Raw genomic sequence first — 25794 nt, forward strand, 5'->3', positions numbered from 1 at the left:
GTGCTGCAGTCTGGCAGTGCTGCAGTCTGGCAGTGCTGCAGTCTGGCAGTGCTGCAGTCTGGCAGTGCTGCAGTCTGGCAGTGCTGCAGTCTGGCAGTGCTGCAGTCTGGCAGTGCCGCAGTCTGGCAGTGCTGCAGTCTGGCAGTGCTGCTGTCACCGCCGAAATATTGATGATAGGAATTGAAATTATTTCAGCCCATGAATGAGTTCAAGCTAATCGAGGTAAGGTTTTTAGTGTCGAACTTATGTTGAAGTTGTGATGTAACTCACGCATTGATTTCGACTACCTCACTGACAAGCATGTGTGTGTCTTACGCGCGTGGAGCTAAAATCAACTTTACCTCAATTCATACTAAATTTATGAATTTTTGGTTTTTCTCTCCTCATATTCTGCTGCCTGCGCTGTCTTCACTTCAACATCACCACTGACGCCTGCTACATCTCCACTGACGCCTGCTACATCACCACTGACGCCTGCTACATCACCACTGATGCCACTACATCACAACCGATAACGCAACAACATCTCTAACAACAGGCGGTCATTCTTCGCAAGGTGATTAGAGTTGTTATTAATATAATAGATAAAAATAGTTTTCACGCTGTCCTTTAGCTGCTTTTTAGATAACAAAGCCTTTGCTTCAGTTGACATGCTGCTGTTGCCTTCACTTTAGTTGACATGCTGCTGTTGCCTTCACTTATTTACATAGCGTAGTTCAGTGAGAGCGCTAACGTGTGTTGCTTGGTTGCAGTTACGACCTTCTCCTCCACCACCACCACGTCAACGCACGTCAATAAAGGTGAGTGTCATGTATGTTATGCATGATAAGTGGGTCATGTATGATGAGTGTGTCATGAATTATAATTCGTGTCATGAATGAAAAGCGTGTCATTGTCCGGTGTCATTCTGAGGCCGGATTATCAAAACTTCGTAACTTTTTATACTTACGTATAAAAAGATACGTGTTGCTTGAGTACTCCCTAATTCTGGCATTATCAAAACTTGCGTACGCAAGACTTATCTGAAAAGCTATTATCAAACCTCGTTGCACATCAGCCAATCAGAAGCTCGCTTACATCCTTTGCTTACATTATGTGTCATCAAACACCGCGTTTCTGTGTTCAGTTATTTGAACATTTTTAGATTTTTTAAAGATTCCTAGACGCTGTTACTCTAAAAAATGAATGACAAATGCCGTTTCAAGTATTAATGATTAATATATATTATATAGCTATTAATATTTATAGATTACTGATTAATATCTATAATCTATTCATTGTCTAGCACTACCAATTGCTCGTTTTCTATCAGTATCTACTGAGAAAGAATTCATTAGATGCATTACTAATATAATTCCTTAGATATTTTTCTAGAAAAAAATGAGAGGATTTATCTTGAAATGATACCACAGTCTAAACACTAGTGACTAAATGATAAACAATCACTTCACCCGTTCAGAAGCTGTGCGCAACTCCACTTACGACACCTCCGAGAAAGCGTAAGGCTTAAAGTTACGCACAACTTCTTGTACGTAGCTTCCCGCGCAAATAACATAACATAACATATTGATCTCGGCGATGAAGTGTAGGCCTGATGTGGCCTGTCGCCGATTCTTTTTTTTCAATACCACCGCTAGAGTTACTGTTGCGGGAGAGGGGGCAACACATATGGGCTACCCCAACGGGATAGTTAGAAAGAATGAACAAACTATATAAATGAAAGCATGAACTATATATTTAATGAACAATGTATAAAAATGAACAAGCGAATCCATGAGAAGTACATTAGTAATAATCTTAGGTAGCTATCAGACGGTAAACGAATGGTTAAACATTGAAGAACATTAAATTTGGCTGGGTACATCCGCAAGGTCATCGGTGTTGTCGCCGAGAGGAAGGCAGTTCCGCGAAGATAGAAAAGTCAAATCAAAGTGTGGGAATCTAGCGGAGGAGCGCAGTGCTTGCCGAGATTGCAACGGGGCTCTGGTCCAACGTTGCCGACAAGTTGCAGCTTCCTTCTACGCTGTTCGGCGAGTGGGAGAGAAATGTTCAAATCATCGACCAAGTCCTGGCGACGTACAGTGCCGGAAGCGTTACCGCCTTGAGACTAGCACTTTAGCTCCGATTGCCTGCAGCCGCACCCGTCCATGGCCGACGAATGAAGTAACCAAAATACAAGAACTTGGTTTTGAAGGAATGGTTGACAGCAGCATCGGACTGGATCTGAGGAACTTCCTTGCCGACCCATTACCGCGTCCTGCCACGCCCGTCCAAGCAGGCGGCTCAATCGAGAGTGAGCCAACCCCGGCTCAGGTCCAATTTCAGCTCCGAGTAATGCGTCGGAAAGAAAGAAAGAAGAAGAGCGCGAACGACAGAAAGTCGGACGGCTACATTACGTCTTCATATAGCAACACTTACGCAACACGTAAGTCGTTACGTGTACTTAGCGATGTTTTGATAATCCGGCCCCTGGCGTCTCATTATATCCCTTATAATTGTATTATAAGATATGATCATCTGTCATTGAGATGTAATATTCACTTGACCTGATAGAGATTGATGGAAATGTACTAAACATTAGTCAGCGTCTGGAGAACATTACGTGAGGACCTTAATTAGTAATGCCCTACAGAAGCCCACAAGCGCGCCGCGATGTAACTTGCGTTAGAATTACTCCGACCTAACGGTCGACGCCTTAGCTTTACCTGTATCGTATTACGTCAAGTGAATATTACGTCTCAATTACAGATGATCATATCTTGTAAATTAATTATAATGAATATAATGAGACGCAAGATTGACACCGAACATCATGTATGATGAACGTGCAATGTATGAGAAGTGTTTCATATAAAAGTTTGTCATGCATGTGTGATTAGTGTGTAATGAATATAAAGTGTGTCATGTTTGGCAAGTAAGTCATGTGTGGTGACTATGACGCACTTATTCCGGTGCTGTATAATGAATTTTTCAATATCACATGCATGACAATGAGTGAAGTTGTCGTAAATTCCATTACAATTCTGCGGCACGCATCTGACGTATTTGTTTGATGACAGTGTCGGGAAAATAATTAGTTTTATTAATAAATAATCAATAGATATTGAATTAATTATTAACAGATAATAATTGTTCATCATCAGATAATAATTATAAGATAATAAATAAATTATCAACAGATAATAAATTAATTTTGAAGTCCAGCTTTTCCTCACCACGTAAGCATGTAATCGTCCTTCAAATCATACACTTTACCAAACAAATTATTCTCAGTAAATAAGCATTTAAAATAATTATAATTAACATAGAATAAATATGAAATAAAAAACAACAAATCATCTTAAACTACTACCCTAACCGTGCGTTTCAGCATTTAATCCACTTTTCACTTTATCCACAAGTTTCAAGTTCAAAACGTCAAGAAATCGAGGCCTTCCGCATATAAAAAAGAAAAAAACATTTTAAAAATATTCAACTGAATAAGATGAGCATAATAATGAATGAAAGATACACGAAAATAATCAACATAACACGACACGATTCACTTAAAATTGAATCATCACAAATAATATCACAGTGATTCCTTATAGACACGCACCTCCTGGGAAGATCACCCAATATAATGAATGAAAATTAAAACATTACTACAGTAAGAAAGCCTATGTTTAAAGCAATATACCAACATACGACCTGACGAACCAAAATCAAAGTGAAGGTTTGTGTGTACGATTGTATGTGGTAACTTGTGGCCGCCAGTACTATAATAGCCACAATTATGTGCTTTTACTGGTAACTATAGGCTTATACACAATGCAAATTGATAGTGTGTCGCCAGTGTGTGTATTTATTAGACTACGAATGACTGATTAGATAACAATTTCTTTCTCAGGCATTATTATTTCGCATATCAGACAACCCAAACTGGAGATTCCATCTTGAATACCACCAATCAATCATCAGTGTATTATGACTTTTATCCGTATGGCCCTGCTTAAAAACAAGTCTTAATAATGATTGTTTATCCGTCAGATTTTGTGACGTATCTAAATTTACACTATGTTATAGGTATGCACTTTGTACAGTGAGTGGGTCAGTGTGAACCACTTGTGGAGTTAACGATAACTGAATTTTTATACGCATTATTTGTAGTGTTGGTCATTGTGATCTTATTCTGCTTTTAATTGTCATTCAGAAGGACCAATAAAACGATAAGCGTGCTGGAAAAGTTTGTTCATTTACTGATTAGCCTTAAACTCGTTCAAATGAGTCTTCCTGACTCAATCATTTCTATAAGTGCGTTAACTAGCTAAGTGAGTCAAAACTGACTCATCTTTGTTGTCGCAGGTGTGTCACCTTTCAACAAGTTCCAGCAGCTGGACGCCCAGCAGCACACCACACGCCGGGCTAGGTGGGTACCTGCTTGCTTACTAACAGTTTTTCCTTGTCTATATCTTACCATTATTATTAATATAATTTATCAATATTATCTTATTTATATTATATCAAAATATAAAATAAAATATTATATCAAAAGTATATATATTATCAATATATATTCTTTTGCTATTTATATCGTGTGCGAAATCCTGTTCGAAATCATGTATTCTATGTCATCTTTATAATGAATTCTTTGTTATGATTTATATTATTGATAGAGAGATTAAAGCTTGCTCCGTACGGCAGCAGCTAATGGTGATGTAAGCTAAATAGTGCGTGTCATAATGCTGCTGGTTCGGAACCATGTCGCTATATGATCCGTAAATTGGTGAAAAAAGGCTGATATGTGATCTGTAAATTGTCAAAAATGGTTTTCTTTGATTTGCAAATTGGTAAAGAGGTCGATATTTGATCGGATCGATGTTGATCTGCTGACAATTGGGTCACATGTGCAACATGTGTCACTTTCCCTCTGTCTAAAAGTGACAGTTGAACTAAAGTGCTCACACATGACGGTTATGTTGTGTGTTCTGTATAGTTCTGAGCACGTTGACAATTAACACGTACTATTTTGTGCGTTAGAGGCACAGTTATTGCAGCTTCTTCTCACAGAGTGTATGTCAAGGTATTTGATTCCTTATTATACTTGATGAGTACCATTTATATTACCAATAAAAAATATTAGGAAAGAATATTTCACACTTGCCTGAGCTGAGGTTTTTCAGAACCCATTTCGTGCATCAAGTTGCGTTTGCTAGGCAACGGGACAGTTAACCCGATTGTTTTGCGAAACTTGTGTGCGTAATAAGGGAAGACGCACGACTCGGAGACGGAGGACGACGAAGGCGGCGCATCAGCGTGACCGGGGACTAGGAAGTCCTGAACTCATCATAAGGTCATAAGGTCATAAAAGGCATCATTATCATCATTATTATAATGGTTCAAATCTTTATTGAATGATTATTTTCTTGATTATTGTACTATATTTAGATCACTACTCCGGCATGACTCATTCAACGGTGTTTGCTACATAAGAGATTTGGAGAGAATACCACATTGAGAAAATGTTTATCGTTGCTTTATGAAGGAACATTTCTTCTTGACGAAGTTTGATATCAACATGTTGAAGCCTGGCCTGCACTGGGGAATAGTGTTGGTTTCAAGATTTAGGTTATCAATTTCCGCTTTATAGTATCTCAACTAGTGATGGTACAAGGTGCGTATCTTATGTACGCATATTTAATAACTGGGATACGAATCCCGGTTATTTTACTCGCAAGTGAACAAATATTCGTTAGCTATCACGACGATTTACAACGAAGATATGTGGATAATCTTGTCCTAACTGTTATTCGTACCTGAATCCAATTCATATCGGCTACTTAGGCTTGATCTACACCATACTGCCGGGCATGGACCAGTCACCGTCCAGTCCGATATTTTTAATGCATTTCTATAGAATTATTCGCACCAGCCATGCAAGGCACGGTCCAGTCACGATTAAGGCAAAAGATATTTGTACTTTGACGTGATCACAGCTGTAAATTTTTTTTGTCGAGTATACCTGATGGTAAGCTAAACATACCAGATTTTAGCACAAATCCCAGACCTTTAATATCTATACCAACTATCATATCAGCATACCAGATTCGTGAAATATGGTGTGAAAATGTACAAGTTGGAACGCTGTGTGACTAGTACGGCATGTGATATGAAGGGAACTGATGGGAGGACGGCCCTTGACCGCACAAAAAACTAATAATGAACATGTAATAATGAATACCAATAATGAACATGTAACGAATGACTAATAATGAAAATGTAAGTGCAATTGGCAGGGAACGTAGCGTGACTGGCATATGCCCGGCAGTATGGTGTGAATCTAGCTTTTCACTTCTATCCTTACCTAAATTGTTATCCTCTTCACTGCTCATGATAATGAGTTGACGGACTGCTAATGAGCTGTGCTGTCTGCAAATGAGTTGCTGGTCATGATAATGAGTTGCTGGTCATGATAATGAGTTGCTGGTCATGATAATGAGTTGCTGGTCATGATAACGAGTGGATGGTCTGCTAATGTAATTCCTACGTGAATGTTAGTTGCAGTACAGTCACAGTGTAACGTCTCCTCCCTCGCTACAGTCCTCACATGCCACCCGCTCTCAAACTCTCCACAGTCAAACAAATTCTCCTTGACTTCTGTAAGAGAAACACCAGCGAATATGTTCACAAGGTATAGTTCCTTAGCTGGTTCCCTTCATTAGTTTCTTTCTCCAGCTCCCTTCACTTGTTCCCTTCAATAGCTCTTTTCACCAGTAGCTTTCATCAGTATATTTCACTAGTTTTTTTTTCAATAGTTCAGTAGTCCTATCAACGCCATTTGACTCTGCACCGATATTTAAGACGACGCTATTCAATTTATTCGATGTAACGTATTGAAAAAGAGCTTCTTAGTTACATTAAGTTAGCTTCGGCATTCTTTTATGTCACCCTAACTCGACAAAACGTAATCACAGTCTGTCATGCATTACTGCCATTGAATGTGCAGCGAGTTGAGAAATAAAAAACATTGTAGACTTTTGGGGCATTGGCGGTAGTTGCTTTCTTTACTGCCTGTAATAATTGTTATTTTTTCTAATTGCGACTATTAGTTCGTTCCTCTAGCTGTTTTCAGTAATTATTTTCACTAGTCCTTCGCATTACTTCTATTCTACTACATTTCGTAGATATCTCTTCTTAAATCTCTACAGCACGTAGTAAATCTCAATTGCACTACCTAAATTTTCTACTGCACCACGTAAATATGAACTGAACTACGTAAATCTCTACTGCGCTTTGTAAATCACTAATGCTCTACGTAAATTTCAACTGCACTTGGAATGTTTCCACTAGTCTCTTTAATTTCATCCACTGCATTCCATGAACTCGAGCCACAATTCATTTCTTTTTAAAACACTTCACTAGTGTTCCTTCTTCTCGCTAGGGGCTGGGTGGCCCAGTGGTTACAGTTCAGAGTGCCAAGATTGGCGCAGAGAGGCGCGGGTTCGATCCCAGCTCTGTGCGCCAGTTTCTGGTCAGAATCGGCGAGGAGGCCAGGCGGTTAAGCACAGCAGGATATTGTAGCAGTGAGTTGCGAGTTCGAGACCGCAAAATGCTGTGAATGTTCTGCGATGTTAAGAATCTGCGACAGGCCTACAGCCTAATGAACGCTGAATCGCTATATATATTATTATATAGTGTTCCCGCACGCAGCTCTGTCTGTACACCTGTTCAGTGAAATACCGTGAAGACAAAATTAGGCTTGTATGTGTAAATAAACTTTGAGTATCAAATTCATTGTATTTATTCTAAATAGTTTGCGATTGTATCTACTGGTATTTGCGGGAATAAGTCAAGAATTTGTAGCAATTAGCAAAATATTATAGCAATAAGTGTAGCTTTTGTAATAATTTGTAGCGCTTTGTACTTATCAGAGAAGAAATGCCCTATACTTAGTCGTATATTTTTGAATAATAATAATTGTATCCAATGATCGACCTGTTTTGAGGATTTCCATCCCTAATTAATTTATTCGTGGATTTGTGATCTTTTATCGATCTTTTTCCCGAATTTGTGTCCAATTCTGAATTTTTCGCCTTGGGCAATCCCGATGTGATTCCTTTGCTCTGCATCGTCTATGTTAGCATTGTTTAAAATCAGTACCGACTTGCAGCAGCTCAGAGAAGCGCATGCATTTCTTTTATTACTCGTTTCAATTTCGCTGCCATCAAAAGCTCGCTCTGTACATCATGGCTTATTTCTTCCATGGGCCTATTTCTTCAACGCCGACACTTCTATTCTATTCTATATCAAACTCCCCTGCGGCTCCATCTCATTAGAGACAGCGGGCAGTTCAATCGCACTTATGCACTTTAGGGAGCAGAAAATTAGAGCACATGTTTGCTGATTAATTGCGCACTTAGTCATGTCGCTCCACTTCTATTGCGTATTTGAGGTTAAATTATTAATCACAATTTGGAAGAGCCAGAGGGTATTAGGATGAATCGCGTTCTGCTATTTTTAGCGCATTTTTTTCATTTATGGAAAAAAGGCGCTATTGTGCTCGTTATATCCGTCCGTCCGTGACTTCACGTCACGGACGGACGAGAAAATGCGCTCACTGTCACGCACTGCAGTGAGTACTGATCTAATTTTTTGTGATCACGTGTGGACACTCGAAAGCGACACTCACAATTGAGTTTTTGAAGAGAGCTCATGTTTTCCGTGTCTGGCACCGTCGCTCCGATACCACTTCTCAGTCTATCCTTAAAATGTTATTATTAAGTATTAAATATAATATAGCTGTTGTTCTTTGGGACCTGGTGCCTACGCACGCCGGAAAAGCGGCTCAGGTGGCAGGAGTGGAAGAGCTGTCGGAAGAAAGGGTAGGCGGTCAAAAAAAGAAAGATGAACGGCAAGAAAATGAGATACCTGAGGAGGCATTTATAGGGAAGAGAATTCGAGAGAATAAAAGAAAGCGTTTTCAGACTCTTAAGGAAAAGGTAGAGCCGGGAGGTTGAACCTTGACAGTTCGGCTCGACTCATTCGCTCGCTAGAAACTCGGTCAATGGCGCCGGCCGGTTTACTCCCACGACGCAGATGCTGCAAAAATCCTGGGCATCAAGCTTTATCAACATCGAATAATTTATTATTTCAAATAATAATGAACCAGTGTCCAATATTACCCACCATCGCACATGATAATGGCTTACAATGACCACCAATGACCTGTGTTGGCCGCCTTGCAGCGGGGCAGGTGGAGGCGGTGGGCCGCTGTTCGCGCTGTCATCAAGTCTTAAGAGCAGCGCCAACAGCATCAAGGAGGTGCTGCTGCAGTGGTGCCAGTGCCGCACACGCGGCTATCAGGTGCACATGCTTGGTGCTGCTGTCCCTGTCCTGCATCACCCTGCTCATGTTTTGCATTATGTTGATGATGTGTGCCGCGTTGATGTTTCGCATCATGCTGATGGTTTTTGCATCGTTTACGTTTTATATAATGTTGGTGGGTTTGCCACGTTGATGTGTTGCATCATGTTGATGGTGTTTGCATCGTTTACGTTTTATTGATGGTGTTTGCCACGTTGATGTGTTGCGTCATGTTGATGGTGTTTGCATCGTTTACGTTTTGTATTATGTTGATTGTGCGTGCATCGTTGATGTTTTGCATCATGTTAATGATGTGTGCCACGTTGATATTTTGTATAATGTTGATGGTATTTGCCACGTTGATGTGTTGCATCATGTTCTTGGTTTTTGCATCGTTGATGTTTTGTATAATGTAGATAGTGTTTGCCACGTTGATGTGTTACATCATGTTGATGTTGCCCATCATGTTGATGCGTGCTCTGCATGAAGGCCTTGCTACGGCCGCGCATCTTGGACATGCATATATCTCTTTTTTGTGTGCCCTCCTGCGCGTAGTTTTCGCTGTGTTCGTTTGTAAACTTGTCTTACTCACAATTAATTTTGGTGTCAATTTCGACTTTTCGTATCGCACTTGAAACTTTATTTTGAAATATTTTTCGGTGTTCCCTTAAATGCGAGTCGTTTTAAACATTAGGCTACGTGCAAAGGCAGATCCAATATTTGTTACAGCATTTCATATCGAGTAATAGTATTTTCAGTACAACGGTGTACCTCTACTAAACCTTTTAAAATTTTAACAGAGATCACGATAAAAATTGTTCGCGTATCTGAACGTGACATTTTAAATTGGAACAAGAGCAAGCCAGTCTCGCTGCCCTCTTCAACCGTGAACTCGTCGCCTTCCTGTTCTTAATATTTATGCCCATCAGTTCAAAATTAGATAACAATGCTTTAATTTTCGAAATTTAAACAACAAAAGAAAATGATCGACTTGGAATTACAAATTTGTTATCCGTGGTAAGCTTTCAGACGTAACAGTCCCAGGCCACGCTTCTGGCCCTGCCTCGGTATTCCGGCGCCGGTAGACAGGCCGCCCTCGCCTCCAAGGTCCCGAGGGGAGGGCAGGTTTAAAAACATGTTTAATCAACAGATTTTTAATCAACGCAATAACGTGTTTAATCTCGGATTTTGTAATCAACGCAAAAAAATTGTTAATCAACGGATTTTTTAATCAGCGCGAAAAAACATGTATAATCAGAGGATTTTTATCAACGCAAAAACATGCCCATAATCAGAGGATTTTTAAATCAAGGCAAAAAGCATATCTAATTAGAAGATTTTTTAATCAAGCAAAAACATGTTTAATCAACGGATTTTTCTCCTTCCAAAAGTATCGCATGATTTTGTTTAACTGTTACTGCTGTTGTTGAGGTTTTGTTACGCTGTGATGTTGATTATATATTCACATTTCCGTTGCATCGATGTTGGTAATGGTGATCTGCTCGTATGCGTGGATACCCCTCCCCTCTTGTAGAGAGGGGACTGTGGCAAAATAAAAGACGATAGTCTTTTAATTTTGACGATAGTCTTTTAATTTGCCATCGCGTTTACATGAAGATGATTATATGAATAACATTTTTGTCCTGCAGACCTGCACGAAATAAGTTTTTTATGCGTTTTTTGTACACCGCTTTGATTTTAATCCATCCCTTTTGAAATTATCAAGTTTTGAAAAGCTGGGCTGTTATACCGGCGGCATGACAATACATTTTTTTGTGTTTTAACATCGCCTTCGTTGCTTGTAGATCGTAATCGCATGTTGTACGTGTTGCTTTGCCACAGTATGCATAATTTTTTGTATTTATTTTCGTGGAGATGCATCAATTATGGACGTGTACTTTATAATGTCTAGATGTGCACTCCCCGCGGTTGCGTTGAGCCTCACTCACAGTTCTGGGAGGGGGAAGCGATGCTTGTAGTTAGTTTGTGCTTTTACGACTTAATTGCATATATCAATAATGTATAATTTAACTGACCTGAAAATCTCTACATTAGTGCATATGATAATCAAGTAAAGTCGTTGCTTTAAGTTAAGTCAACTGTCTCCGTTGTTACTGGCCATTTCTCTTCACATTCAGCAAGTTGATTGTGTTGCTGTTACCTAATATTTTATTTTGTTGACTGATGATATACGAAAAAAATACAATTGCATGTTATGTGTTTCGTTCGTTTGCTCATTTATTCTCTGATTTATTCATTGGATGATTTATTTCGCCAGTATACTTATGAATTTGGGGATTAATCAACGGATCATAAGCTCATGTAATTCTCCATGAATACTTTTTTTATGGAACTTTCTCACATTCAGAAGTAATTCACATTAATGAATTATTCATGCAATTCATACCTCATTAATATATAATAATATTAAAACATAATTAATTTTCTAGGGAGTGAAAATCGAGAACTTCAGCACGAGCTGGAACGACGGGCTGGCTTTCTGCGCGCTCATCCACCACTTCTACCCCGACGCCTTCGACTTCGACAAGCTGGACCCTAAGAACCGTCGTCAGAACTTCGACCTGGCCTTCAGAACTGCAGAGTGAGTCATGGCATGGCCTTCAGAACTGCAGAGTGAGTCATGGCGTGGCCTTCAGAACTGCAGAGTGAGTCATGGCATGGCCTTCAGAACTGCAGAGTGAGTCATGGCGTGGCCTTCAGAACTGCAGAGTGAGTCATGGCGTGGCCTTCAGAACTGCAGAGTGAGTCATGGCGTGGCCTTCAGAACTGCAGAGTGAGTCATGGCATGGCCTTCAGAACTGCAGAGTGAGTCATGGTGTGGCCTTCAGAACTGCAGATTGAGTCATGGTGTGGCCTTCAGAACTGCGACGATTCATATCCCTCTGCCTTCACTTCACTGGGAAATTTAGTTCTGAACTTTTTCTGAATTGATGTTTTTATTTTCAATTAAATAATTTGAAATGAATAACTCTGCTCTAGACGCAGCAATTTCGCTGATCAGAACGAATATTTTTATGATATAAATGCCTCTCTTACGCGTGATTCGTCGCCGACGAAAAGAATAAGATTTGGGTATCCTTTATGTCGATTAATTTAATAATCATTTGTTTTTAGATTAATTGAGATTTGTTTTGAGATTTGCCGTGGTTTGTTTTGAGATTTACTGTGATTTGTTTTGAGTTTGAATGAAATTTATTTTAGACTTACTGAAATTAGTTTTGAGATTTACTAAGAATGGTTTTGAGATTTGTTTTGAGATTTACTGAGATTTATTTTAAAATTTACTGAGATTTGTTTTAAGATTTACTGAGATTTGTTTTTAGATTTATTGAGATTTATTTTGACATTTACTGAGATTCTTTATAATATTTACTGAGATTTGTCCTGATTGCAGTGAGCGGGCTGGAGTGATGGCGCTGCTGGACGTCGATGACATGGTCATGATGAAGAAACCTGACTGGAAATGTGTCTTCACTTACATACAAAGTCTTTACAAACGCCTCAAGGATGAATAAATGCTCAAATCTTTTAAACTAACCCTTGCAAACCACAAAATATTAGACAATATAACAGCATCATTTTCCTTTAAAGATACGTAGAGGTAATTTTATATACGAGTGCCATTGCAATTTTCAATAAACATATGATATTAAATTATTTTAGCCGCAGTTTATCAATTAATTTCTATTTTTTATTGAAATAGTATCTTTGAAAGATCTAAATTTTCTCTATTTATCTTTAATCTTCGCACGCAAATGTTATTCAAATCATGCAATCACTGCAACATAAGTATATCTTCACAATTCAATCACCCCGCTTAATTGTGATATAATATGAAACAAAGAAACATATCACGAAAATGCAACAAAGGAACAAAAGACGAACACAAAACACAATAAATATAACACGAACACACAACACAATAAATATAATACGGTCATAGTTCACTTCTCCAGCGCCAGCAGCCAGCGTACTTCTGTTAGGTGGACAGCCTTCATATCGGTGGTTTGGACGTCTGTCCTCCATATTCTGTGATGGCCAGTCGACCAGCCTTCATATCGGTGGTTTGGACGTCTGTCCTCCATATTCTGTGATGGCCAGTCGACCAGCTTTCATGTCGGTGGTTTGGACGTCTGTCCTCCTGATCCCTGATGGTAGCGTGTCGAATTTGAGGTCCAGCTGCCGTTAGATTTTTTTATTGACGGTTGACGTTACTGCTAGTCTGTTTTATTGACAGCCCATTTGACTGATAGTCTGTTTTTTATTGACGTTTAACTCACTGATAGCCTTTTTTGTTGACGGTTTGCCTCACTGATAGCCTTTTTTGTTGATGGGTTTCTTTACTGAGAGTATGTATTATTGACAGTCTGTCTATCTGATTATCTATCCTATTGACGTTTGATCGTTAGCCCCAGTGAGGGAAAATCTTAACTTTATTCTGTAGAATTGACAGTAAATCTCACTGACTCCGTCTTGCTGATTTTGTCCGACGTTTACTATTGATCCAGCTTCATAAAACGCTCGATCGCTGCGACATTGTGCCGCTGAATTCAACTTGTGTTGGATGCATCGACACAACCCGCCTCTAGTGAGGCTTGCTCCCCTCTGTAACTGAATCTCTTCGTTCACAAAATGTTCTTCGATTGTAATAAAAAACTTAGAATCTTTTCTTTTCCTTTGGTGACAAAAGCGATCGTAATCATATATCGCTCGGTTCCCAAAGGCTGTAGTAGTTCTAATATCTTGTGCCAATACTCGCTGCTCATTGACTTAGAGTTATAATTAGTGTCATTTTAAACATGGAGTTTAATATTTATTAGTATTTATAAAAGGATCGTCAATAGATTAGTAGTTACTTCGACCGAGATGGGAGATCGCCGTTGACGTCGCCATATATGACGTCTCGTCAATATCTGTATGCTTCATAATAATGATTTTGTTCCTGACGATATAACGTCTATTGTAATGTGCTTATGCTGCTTCACACCTATACTAATAAGTAATGATAATACTCTTGTAATTTTAGTGCAATGGGACCAATTTTTGTAATTGATATTCACAGGTTAACGTGGCTTGCAGGTTAACGCCGCTGATGCTTGTTCACTTCTCTTAGTTATATATCATATATCCTATTGTTCTAGTTAGGGCCTAAATGTTTATCTAGTTCTACTAACTCCTGAGTTTTATCTGTAATAGTAAGGTTGAGTTTATTTCATGTGCTGAACTATGCCATTAGCAGCAACGATAAGAATGTGATTAATTAATTAATTATCAATGTTACCGTCGAGTTGTTGACGTTTGTGAACTGATGTGAATTTTATGAGCGCCTGGAACGACGCTCCTCGGGCGGTTTAAGTCTAAGGCCATCAGTCTACGTGTTTGAATATCAAAGAAATTAATAATTGTATTAGCTTTTAAAAGAATATACGCCATGTTAGCGTAATTTTTATGTTAGCCCTAGGGATGAAACCGACAAAACGTTATGAAACAGCAAACGAGGATAACAGTGACCGCTCTTTGATAGCTTCGGTTTCTACTCAAGGATAATCCTCCGAATGCTGTTATTTTCATTTCCTTTCGTTGTTTTCGTGCCTAGGGTTTTATTTTATGCCCGCTGCCATACAAAAATTCATTCAGGTAAATTTACAGGCTCTCAAGTGACACTTTATACCCTTTGTGTTCGAAGCCTCCACCGCGCAACCTGCTTCGGCTCGTTGGACTGAGTTCTGGTTTGGACGTAGCACCATTTACGCTCTGATATTCATACGCTCAAGTAGCTTGACAACAAATTCATCGTTGACCTATGATTTATTGGTCTTTAAATCATATGAATCATACATGATTGGTTGTTGTTCGGTTACTAAATGAGCGGTTTGCTTATGTTGTGTTGCTTGTAACTTCACACGCCGCCTGTCACTATAAAATATAATTTGTAATCACGTAAAATATGACTTGTATTTTGATTTATATCCTTCTATGCACATACTGGCTTCCTGCTGATGTTAAAGTGTTAGTTTTGTGTCAGTAAGTATTGATGTGAAACCTTCGTACTTTGAAGATGCAGGATTCATATAAAATTTCAATCTCCTGTATTCTTGTCTTTCACGACATCCTCAGAAGATATCCTCACGTCTCTATACATGCTAGGTTCATGGTTCAACTAATATATTAGGTATTACGTATTAGGTCAACCATGTCTCCCGAAACTGCCGACATGACAGTGGTTAAGACCTAATTGCCTGACTCTCTCGCCTGAAGCGCTCGGTTCGCTTGTGCGTAGACTAATTCCTATCAACAAAAAATACTTAATGACGTAAATGCTTTCATTCATATTAAGGGATAGCGCATCATCATAAATTTTTACCAGCTCGCTCGCCAATCGTGATTGACGAGCTATCGAAAAACTGCACAAAACCGCGAGTTCACCTAAGGCAGATACGAGACTACAATTTGCATGAGACCGAGGAATAAATTATTTTTCTGTGGTCGCCGCATGAGAAAGAAGATGAAGTTGTCTAATATATTTTCTTTCCACTGCTTGGTAATTCATGGAATTTCGGGTCAGTGTCTAATTACTGGCTTACATTAATGCTAGTGGGTCGAATAGACAAATAACTATCGGAGTCATTGTGAATGAGCAATTGTTTAATTTCAAGAAAGCATAGAATAATTAACAACAAGGAGGAATTAGATCTCTTGTCGTAGAATTGCATTGTGCTTGAGTCCTATATGATCAAAATTAAGCGTATTTAATACCAAAAATTGTTCAAGCAGGATATATATGAATTGAGGGTGCAATTTAAATTGCTTGTGCCAGTTTTAAGACGCGATTATTTGAGAAAAAATTATTGATTAACACATAGTTTACTCATGTAAATCCTTATCAAAGGCGAGTCTATGTTAACCACACAAAATTTATCTAAAAATTTTTCTTAGTCGTTTAATTATAGAAAACGAATTCACAAAATGATAATAAGCGCAGGAAGTTTTCATATGTTGACTTGGTTGCGAGAGTTTATTTACATTTTCAGGAACTTCAACCATCAAATGTCCTGGATAGAAATATTCTAACCTGTAATTTGTTTTCAATATGAAAAAATTGAACTATATACTGCATTCCGAATCCTTCTTCAACTACATAGGTACATATTTATAGCCAACATCGTACATAAAAAAATAGAAATTTCGTTTTTAATTTGTAACACAATACCTTATATTCTTAACTATTCCAAAAGTTTATATATTGAGCTAAATTTCCTCTGTAGAGTTACAAAGATAACAATGCAAGAAGTATATCGTGTTGCGTGACTATTTGCGATAGTACTGTTCCACGTAGTGGCCAATTCATTGGTCGGAGCAGCGTTGGCGTCATTTGAATTAGCTCCTCAGTGCTTGTGTGGTGCCGGTATCGGTATTGTAGAATTGTGGCTCGTGTGGTTTGGTACTTCGATAAAGCTGCAATCATGAAGATTATTGCAGTTTGTGCTGTCGTTCTGGTTATTTTTTCACTATCTAGAAATGCCGATGCAAAAAAAGGCCCCAAAGTCACACATCAAGTGAGTAAAATTATGTCCGTCTAAACTGTCTTGAATTACTAAAAACTTGATATTTAATTTTGTAGCTAGGTATGACTTCGGACATTTAAAGTATTCTTAGCTACCTGAAAAGTGGAGACCTTCAATCATCTTCATAGCATTATTAGCCCTACTCCTACACCTACCTAGGCTAAAGCAAATTTGGTTAGACACTTAGAGTAGACTTGTTTATCTGGATTTTTTCCTGATGTTGTATAATAGCTAGTGGAACAAATTTGCTTGTTTAGGTGGTCCACAAAAATTCTAGGAAAAATGTGCAGTACAGTTTAACTTAATTATTATTATAGGTATATTCTGAATTTCTGATAGTGATAGTGACTGATAGGTGTAAGTGTGACTGCGCGGACTGCGTGTGCCGTGCAGCCCGTGTGGTAGGGTTGTTCACGGTGGTTGCTCCTGCCCAATTTTCCAGTTTGGCTCAGAAATTGGCTGCAGCCTGCCAGGAATCAGGAATGGGTGTGGGACTGGGCCACAGCGCCCATGGGCCACGGCCGGATGGCCCCACAGGCCACAGCAACCCATGAATGAGACAAAAATACTTACAAATAGGGTAAATGTGGTATATTCCAACATCGTGGGTAATTCTGACACCTCTCTAGTTTTTCCTTTATATTAAGCTTTGTTTTAGTTCCATGCGTTTGTTGATGGTTGAAATAGTGACGTCATACATTTGTGCGTCAAACTACTGCCAAAACACGAAGTCTGGGCCATCTAGCGGGAAAATGTTGAGATCCAAAGAGAGACGGTGCATGCCACCCAATGAGATCATCGAAAAATGTGTCAAAGTTGACAGTTGACTTTGCTCTACCAAATAGTGACAAACTGTTTGTGTAGAAAGAATATTATGGTTTGAGACTTTTAAATACATCTGTGAATATATTAGGAATCCTTTAAGTATACTTGTAGGGTAAACGCGGTATATTCCAACATCGTAGGTAATTCCGTCACCTCTCCAGCTTTTCCTTTATATTAAGCTTTGTTTTAGTTCCATGCGTTTGTTGATGGTTGAAATGGTGACGTCATGCATTTGCGAGTCAAAATACTGCCAAAACACTAGGTCTTGGCCCATGGTGGCAATCCATAGGTTATTCAAAAGAACCTGTTCTTATGTCATTTTGAACCGATCCAACGCTTCTTTACGGACCGATCGTAAAACACCTTCACCGGCAAAAGCTTTTGCACTTCTGAAGAAAGTCAGCTGACAGCTACACTGGCCGTGGGGCGTGGTGGACCGAATTTGAGTTCTAATTCAAAGCCATGTTGTATCCCAATACAGCTCACACAGCAAACGGAATTCAAACACGTGGATGTCGGCAATACGTATCAGTTAAATTTGAAGCGCTGACGCAATACGACTCACCACGTGTCAAATATTGCCACACAAAGTGACGGAATCATAGTGACAAACCAGAGATTTTTTAGAATCCGTTCATTTTTAATTTCCTCATTTGCCAAAGATTCAAACCAATTTCTTATGTATGGTGGTGCTGGTATCCAGGATACTTAAGTAGTCTACGTATAGGACTCAAAAATGAACTTGAGGAGAGTCTAAAAAACTCTCTGCTTTGCCACTATGGACGGAATATAGGGATTTGGTAGGTTTCCATTCTAAAGGCTTTTTAATAAATATGGCAACATTTTGTGACGTTTCATTGTTGCTGATGCGTAGTGAAGTGTTTTGAGAGTCATGTGAATGCAACAGAACTTACGTAACGCATACATTTTTTTTTTTATAGTTTTTCATTTCTCGATGCGTCCTTAATGTGTCGGAATATACCGCGTTTACCCTATTTGCTGATTTCAAGTGGTAAATAAATTAATAGATGATTAAGTTGAGAAATGAATTTAGACTCATAAAAACTAATTCCGACACAACTTGAATTGAACACTCCCAGCTCGTTCCAAACTTCCAAGCTGTGTGCAAAAATTAAAATTTTCTTGATTAAAAGCTTAATAACTGTTAATTAAAAGCCTAATTAAGTAGTGCTCCAGGGCGCAGAAGATGGAAGCAGCGTTGCCAATATATGGGTTTTTAAGCCCAAAGCATCGCCAACCATTTATAAGATGCGTCGCCGGGTAATTTTTAATGAAAAGCCATTTATGCTGAGTAATGAAGAACTATTTACAAGCCACGAACTTATTTACAAGGTTGCATGCACGTGTTACCCCAAATAACTAATTTTACCCTAAAAACAGTCCGATTGTACAGCAAGTGTCAACTGAACATGTAATAAAGCAGTCTGACCGCTCTAATGTGACCGAAACTACGCAATCAAAAAAACATTGTTTACATTTTTTTGCGGGAACTCATCGCAACTGATTTCCCGACAAGCTTCGCTGCATCGTAATCCGTCCAACGTACCGGAAACCTTACTTTTTTTCTAAATAGTTGGCCAAAGACTGAGAAATATATTAAATGCAAGAATTTCAATCTAAATGTGTTGGCAAGATCTTCTGAAGGCGAAAATTTGGCTACTGAAGCGTCGCCAAAGATCTTGCAATATTCATCCACTCTCTGCACAGTGGGACTAGTGCTCAATATTCAATAGTGTTCTAATTCAAAGCCGTGTCATATTCCAATACAGCTCACACAGCAATCGGAATTCGAACACGTGGATGTTGGAATTACGTATCAGTACAATTTGAAGTGCGGTCGGAATACGTCTCACTACGTGCCGAATATAGTCACACACAGTGTCGGAATATGGAGATTTGGTAGGTTTGCATTCTAAAGGCTTTTAAATAAATATGGCAACATTTTGTGACGTTTCATCATTGCTGGTGCGTCGTGCGGTGTTTTGAGTTATGTAAAGCAAACAGAACTCGAGTAACGCATACGTTTTTTTTTTATAGTTTAATTAGTTTTTCATTTCTCGATGTGTCCTTAATGTGTCGGAATATACCGCATTTACCCTACACTAATACAGACACTGTCTGTGGCTTTGGGTCTTAGTCCTGATTTTCCAATTTTGAATGTGCCCTTGAAAACATTTTTTATTCTGTAAATTTTCAGACAATGGCCTGAGGGCTGAGCCCAACCATCACTGGGAAAGGTATTACTTGAGATTAAGTGCATCCAAAAAAAGGGTGTTGTTATTTTAATTATATGTTTTTTGGGGTGTAGCTTAAGAATCTGAAATCCGTTTTTGGCGGTCGGCATCGGAAAGTTTTAATGGAACCTGTTCCTAACTGGACCTAAGTCCCACTGTGCAGAGAGTGGATCATCATTGGATGAATATTGCAAGATCTTTGGCGATGCTTCAGTAGCAAAATTTACGCCTTCAGAAGATCTTGCTGACACATTTAGATAGTAATTCTTGCATTTAATATATTTGTCAGTCTTTGGCCAACTATTTAGAAAAATAGTAAGGTTTCCGGTACGTTGGATGGATCAGGATGCAGTAAAGCTTTTCCAGAAATTGGTTGCGATGAGTTCCCGCCAAAAAAATGTAAACAAAATGTAGTTGCGGTCACATTAGTGATCAGACTGCATCATCACATGTTCAGTTGACACTTGCTGTACAATCAGGCTGTTTTTAGGGTAAAATTAGTCATTTGGGGTAACACGTGCATGCAACCTTGTAAATAAGTTTGTGGCTTGTAAATAGTTTTTCATTACTCAGCATAAATGGCTTTTCATTAAAAATTACCCGGCGACGCATTTTGAAAATGGTCGGCGACGCTTTGGGCTTAAGAACCCATGTATAGTCAGATGGGGTAAGACAGGACCGAAATCACTAACAAGCATGTAGCATCTATACTTTGAATAACTAAAAAAACCTAAACCTATCAAAAGGTGTAGTTATGCAATGGACTTCTAAGCTACAACTCAGACGTTTTGCATCTAACATATTTTCTTGTACAGATTAAAAGAAGTGAGCTGGTCCCATCTTACCCCATTGGGGTAAGATGGGACCAGGCTGGGGTAAGAAAGGACCAACTGGTATATCTTATGTTACAAGGTTTTTATTAAAAGTACAAATCTGATATTCAATATTATCCATTATTTGATTAAACAACCACTTGTTACTGTTTTGTGTTGCTGGAAGTAAACTCTAATATCAGTCACATTGAAGTTTTTGTCACGAAAAAACTTTGTTAAGCATAGTACGGTAATAGTGGGTTGGCTTTGGTTCATTGTAGAGCACTGCTAAATGCTTCATGTATATTCCATTAGTGTCATCGTCTGAAAAATTTATCAAATTGGTAATAAAACCAATGGATGATAACTTAAGTGTCAGACATCATGCATTTTCTTGCTAACTGCATTTGTGGTGCACTTCTTCAAACCTAGCTCATGCCCTCTCACAGAGTTGTGATCATAATTATTTTTCATGTTTCACAGTGATTTTTCCCCCAGCCAATCTTGCACATAGTTCTGCAGCTCACTAATGGGAATAGACATCCCTATTTTCTATATCCCTTTCATGCAATTTAAAATAGTGCACTAAATTTCTCTAATTAAAAAAAACTAACAAGTTATAATGAAGTTTGAGAAAAAGATAAAAATTTTGACCAAAATACTCCATGTACTACACAATAATATATTCATTTAAAAACTATTTTTGATAAACTGTGGGGTAAGAGAGGAACATTTGTGGGGCAAGACAGGACCACTTGTGTGGTAAAACAGGATCATTTAGTGGTCCCATCTTACCTCATGTCTGGTCCTTTTTTACCCCATTTTAGAATAGATGTCAGGCAGTGATGGTAGCAGGTAGGAATGCCTAGTATGTCTAAAAAGTTGCCTATTACTTGAGGTTACCTGCCTACATCCACAAACCTGGCCAAAAAATTTTTTGTCATTAGACAGAGCTTATTCCCCAAACAGGGTTAACTATTTTGTGACCCTTCTTTACATAGGTTTTCTTTGAAAATTAGCCAGAAATTCATTATTTGCATAAGAGGGTTGCCACAAACACTGAAATGACAGGCAATGATTGTTCTAACATATTCTTTTGTCAAATTGAATTCAGTGCATTTAGAATGCATGCCATGGGCTGGTCCTTTCTTACCCCATAAAGGCTGCGATCCTGTCTTACCCCATTTGACTATATTGGTGACGCTGCTTCCATTTTCTGCACCCTGGGACCTAACCTGCGATGTTTTCGTTGATCGGCTAGGTTTTTTCTATGTTGGAGTCCGTCCGGCGGCCGGAAAAACTGAGCCAATAGGTTTTTTCTATGGCTGGTCCCTTCTTACTCCATGAAGGCTGCGATCCTGTCTTACCCCATTTGACTATATTGTTCTATGCAATTAATGGAGTGTAGTGACCACAAAATAAATCAAGCTTGGCTTAAATTGTGATATTTTTTCACAAAGATTTGACAAGATTTGTAAAAAATAGTACCTTCAATGGAAGGGTGCTTTTATGATTTTCTTAGTTTTGAAATATCATGTTTGGTTTTTTTAGTTTTGAAATATCCTGCAAAGATTAACAATGAAACTCAATTCTTTAAAATCTACAGGCTGGCCAGAATACAAGGTTCTAATGAAAAAAGCGCTTGTACTGAAAATAGATCTCTGAAAAGCTATAATATATCTTAACATGCAGGTTATGTTCAAGGAATTTGTCTCAGAAACCTGACACTTTTTTGTTTTAGAATCTGTTTGCTGACTAAGTAAGTAGGTATTTTAACAGGAAACGTTGTTCTAATTCAATTACTTTGTGCCAGCAAATATTGCTTCCAGTCCTTTTGTTTTTTGACATAGATTTACTCAACAATCAACATGATGTACTTTGTAACCTTAATCTTTTTCATGATATTACAATATGCATTAATTTATTGTACAAGCATTGGGCAATATTGCAAACTTTAACAATTGTTGAAAATATTGTTCACTTCTAGTCATTTCCCTCATTTTCTGGAAAATGCAAGTTGCTTGCTGTAGTCAAAGTTATCATTCTCACTGGTGTAACTGGTAAATATTGTGGCAATTCCTTTATATGTGTAGATGCAAAAAGAAGATTCTTATTTTCAATAATGGATTCATTTGTTGTGCAGGTGTACTTTGACATGTCCATTGGAGGTGTTCCCGCTGGTCGCATTGAAATAGGTCTCTTTGGAGGCACCGTGCCCAAGACAGTAGAAAACTTCCGGCAGCTCTGTCTAAAACCCAAGGGGGAAGGCTATGTTGGCTCTCAGTTCCATAGGATCATTAAGGACTTCATGCTGCAGGGTGGAGACTTTACCAAGGGAGATGGTACTGGAGGTGAGCAAGTCTGAACTTGACCCAATGAAGGGCAAGACACATAAATGTATAAATTGTAAGTGATCTATTTGTGCTTTTTAGGCTTATTGTGACTGCTGGAACCACTGCTTGTGATTGCTTACATACCATCCGTAAAGGTCCTCGTACTAAAGTACAAGAAGTGTAGGTAATTCATGCAAATAGCCAGAGTAAGGAATATTGCAAAATTTAATTTCAGGCTGATAAGGTATAGCTTAATTAAAGGACCAACTAACCTAGTTTGCTACCTATATGCTCTACGTCAAGTATACTGTAAGATATGTCTAGGTAAACACAATTTAAAGGCAATAAAAGTAAAATACTATATATTGTGACTAAAATATGCCATGAGACTTTCCTAATAAGTGTCATGTTATTCAGGAACCTTTTGTCCATTTCTCCTGGAATCACTACCGCGGAATATGCTTGCCAATCATTTTTTCAAGATTATGGAATTTTCTCTTGAAATTTTGATGCATTTCCTGAAAATTCTTCTTTACATTAACACTACAATACATAGGTAACTTTTCTTTTTCTTGATCTTTCCAGGAACATTGAATTGATCAGAATTGTGATCATCACCTTTAAGATATTTGAAGAGTCTCTTGCTCTATAATTCAATTATCTGCCACTAATACTCATCACGTACGCAGGCCGCAGCATCTACGGGGACAAGTTTGCTGATGAGAACTTCAAGCTGCAGCACTACGGGCCAGGCTGGCTCTCCATGGCTAACGCTGGCAAGGACACCAACGGCTCCCAGTTCTTCATCACTACCAAGAAGACGAGCTGGCTTGACGGCAGACATGTCGTCTTCGGCAAAGTTCTCAAGGGCATGGTTAGTTACAACTAGTCATCAGCTGTGTGTTGCGTCACCACAACCCTGCATCACTCATCTTCCTACGCAACCAATGCTACATCACTCATTTTCATTCCTAGTCACCACAAACAACCCTTCATCACTCATTTTCATTCCTAGTCACCACAAAACCACAACCAACCCTTCATCACTCATTTTCATTCCTAGTCACCACAACCAACCCTTCATCACTCATTTTCATTCCTAGTAACCACAATCAACCCTTCATCAATAATTTCAATCCTAGTCACCACAACCAACCAAAACTCAGAGCTATTGGTGATAAACCGTGGTTTTAATGCTCTTCTTTTTTGCTGTATACAAATGCAAAATTTTACTTTAAAGCGTGTCATTTTAATTAATGCTATTAACTACCAGACGGTGGTGCGTAAGATCGAGGGTGTGAAGACGGACGGGCGCGACAGACCAGTGAGCGGCAGCGACGTGGTCGTCGACGCGTGCGGCGAGATCGAAGTGACCGAGCCTTTCCACACTGAGGCTGAGGGCGTTTCTGATAACGTGTAATGTGACGTGCTGTGGTATAACGTAATCATCTCTGACACTACTAACATCTGGGTGGCGTGACGCCGTGTGTGGTGGCTCGTCCTCTGTGTGGTCTGTGGCTCGGAGATGTTTACCGTGTTATGCAGTGCGTTGAAGCAGTCCTAACAACGGCTGACTTTCTCGTTTTTCTAGTTTGTTTGGTGTTAGTGTAACTTGACGGGTCACCTTTTGAAGTCACGCACGTGTGCCCAGCACTGTTCCTTCTACTTGCATAGCTTGCCCCCCAGAGCTCAGCTCGGAACAACGATCGCCATACGTACGCAGGTTTACTGGTATCATTCCACTCCTCAGCGCACACCAAATTAGCTTAGAATCCTGCATAATTAAAAAGGATCTCAGGAAGTCTGGCATTATAGGGATGAAGTAGAATTGTATCCGAAATTAATTGGGTCTCATTTCTTACATTCTGCAAGTTTGGCAATTTATGCAGTAAAGGAGAAAGTACGAAAGATCGACCATAAATATAATTTTGGTTTCAAATTTTTTAGTGTTAACCGTAATGATCTTCACCTCCACGGATTGTCTGAGCCGTTGGAATATCTGAAGTGATTGAGGATAAGAATTAACATTAAATTTTTGTTATCGCACTGTATTAATGGTTTCTGAATCTGTCAACTGTAAACCTAGGGTATAAAACCATGCTAACCATTCCATAGTGGCAAGATGAATTTACTGTAATCTATTCTTTTCGTCTCTTTAATCGGTATTTTGAATACACGATATTTCATAATATTGTCAATATGAATAATCCCAATACATTATTTCTGTAGGATGTGTGAGACTTGCATAGTTCCAAGTATCTACATTTTCTCGAGGCTTTTTTTTTCGTTGACCGCAAGTCTCGGCTTGTCTAGGCGCCAAACATGTTCAAATTGAGCGATGTTTTTACTCTTCATCCGGAGTGATTCAATGGTTATCAACACTCCCGGTAGTGATAAGATTTCTTAATTGCATGACGGATAAGAACGTGATTATTTAGCATGTGGTTAATAACGCGAAAATATACGACCATGTTCCTTACTTCTCAACTTCAAATAAATAACTTGGGGCTTGCCTAATCATCTTGTCAGATTTCTGCAACGTGCGTAAGTAGGTTACGGCAAGTCTTCAAACTGATCATTAAAGATCACTTGATCAAATCTATCAAAATTTTGATGTTAAGCTACTCGAGTTGTGTAAGAG

The 25794-nt window shown here is 38.8% G+C and overlaps 2 protein-coding genes across 5 annotated transcripts in view; both read left to right on the forward strand.

The window, feature by feature from the left end:
• LOC108669362 overlaps positions 1 to 13039 on the forward strand; it is a 25465-nt gene extending 12426 nt beyond the window's left edge. Inside the window, exons 2-7 of one of the 4 annotated variants that reach the window (XM_047880877.1) lie at positions 539 to 556; positions 753 to 800; positions 4345 to 4408; positions 6580 to 6670; positions 11793 to 11944; positions 12758 to 13039. In XM_047880877.1, the coding sequence (XP_047736833.1) occupies positions 539 to 556; positions 753 to 800; positions 4345 to 4408; positions 6580 to 6670; positions 11793 to 11944; positions 12758 to 12878 (494 nt within the window). In that variant the 3' untranslated portion in view covers positions 12879 to 13039. Of the gene's footprint in view, positions 1 to 538; positions 557 to 752; positions 801 to 4344; positions 4409 to 6579; positions 6671 to 9224; positions 9343 to 11792; positions 11945 to 12757 lie in introns of those variants that run through there. The other 3 variants (XM_018156676.2, XM_018156677.2, XM_047880878.1) reach the window with 3 other exon arrangements.
• Positions 13040 to 16675: 3636 nt separating this feature from the next.
• LOC108669363 (peptidyl-prolyl cis-trans isomerase 5) lies at positions 16676 to 25342 on the forward strand. Its single transcript, XM_018156678.2, has 4 exons — positions 16676 to 16919; positions 22964 to 23171; positions 23843 to 24027; positions 24427 to 25342. The coding sequence occupies exons 1-4, from the start codon at positions 16827 to 16829 to the stop codon at positions 24571 to 24573; spliced, it is 633 nt and encodes a 210-aa protein (XP_018012167.1). The 5' UTR covers positions 16676 to 16826; the 3' UTR covers positions 24574 to 25342.
• Positions 25343 to 25794: the final 452 nt, after the last annotated feature.

This window comes from Hyalella azteca, unplaced genomic scaffold (assembly GCF_000764305.2).
Source record: "Hyalella azteca isolate HAZT.00-mixed unplaced genomic scaffold, Hazt_2.0.2 contig6500, whole genome shotgun sequence".
NCBI classification, from domain to species: domain Eukaryota; kingdom Metazoa; phylum Arthropoda; class Malacostraca; order Amphipoda; family Hyalellidae; genus Hyalella; species Hyalella azteca.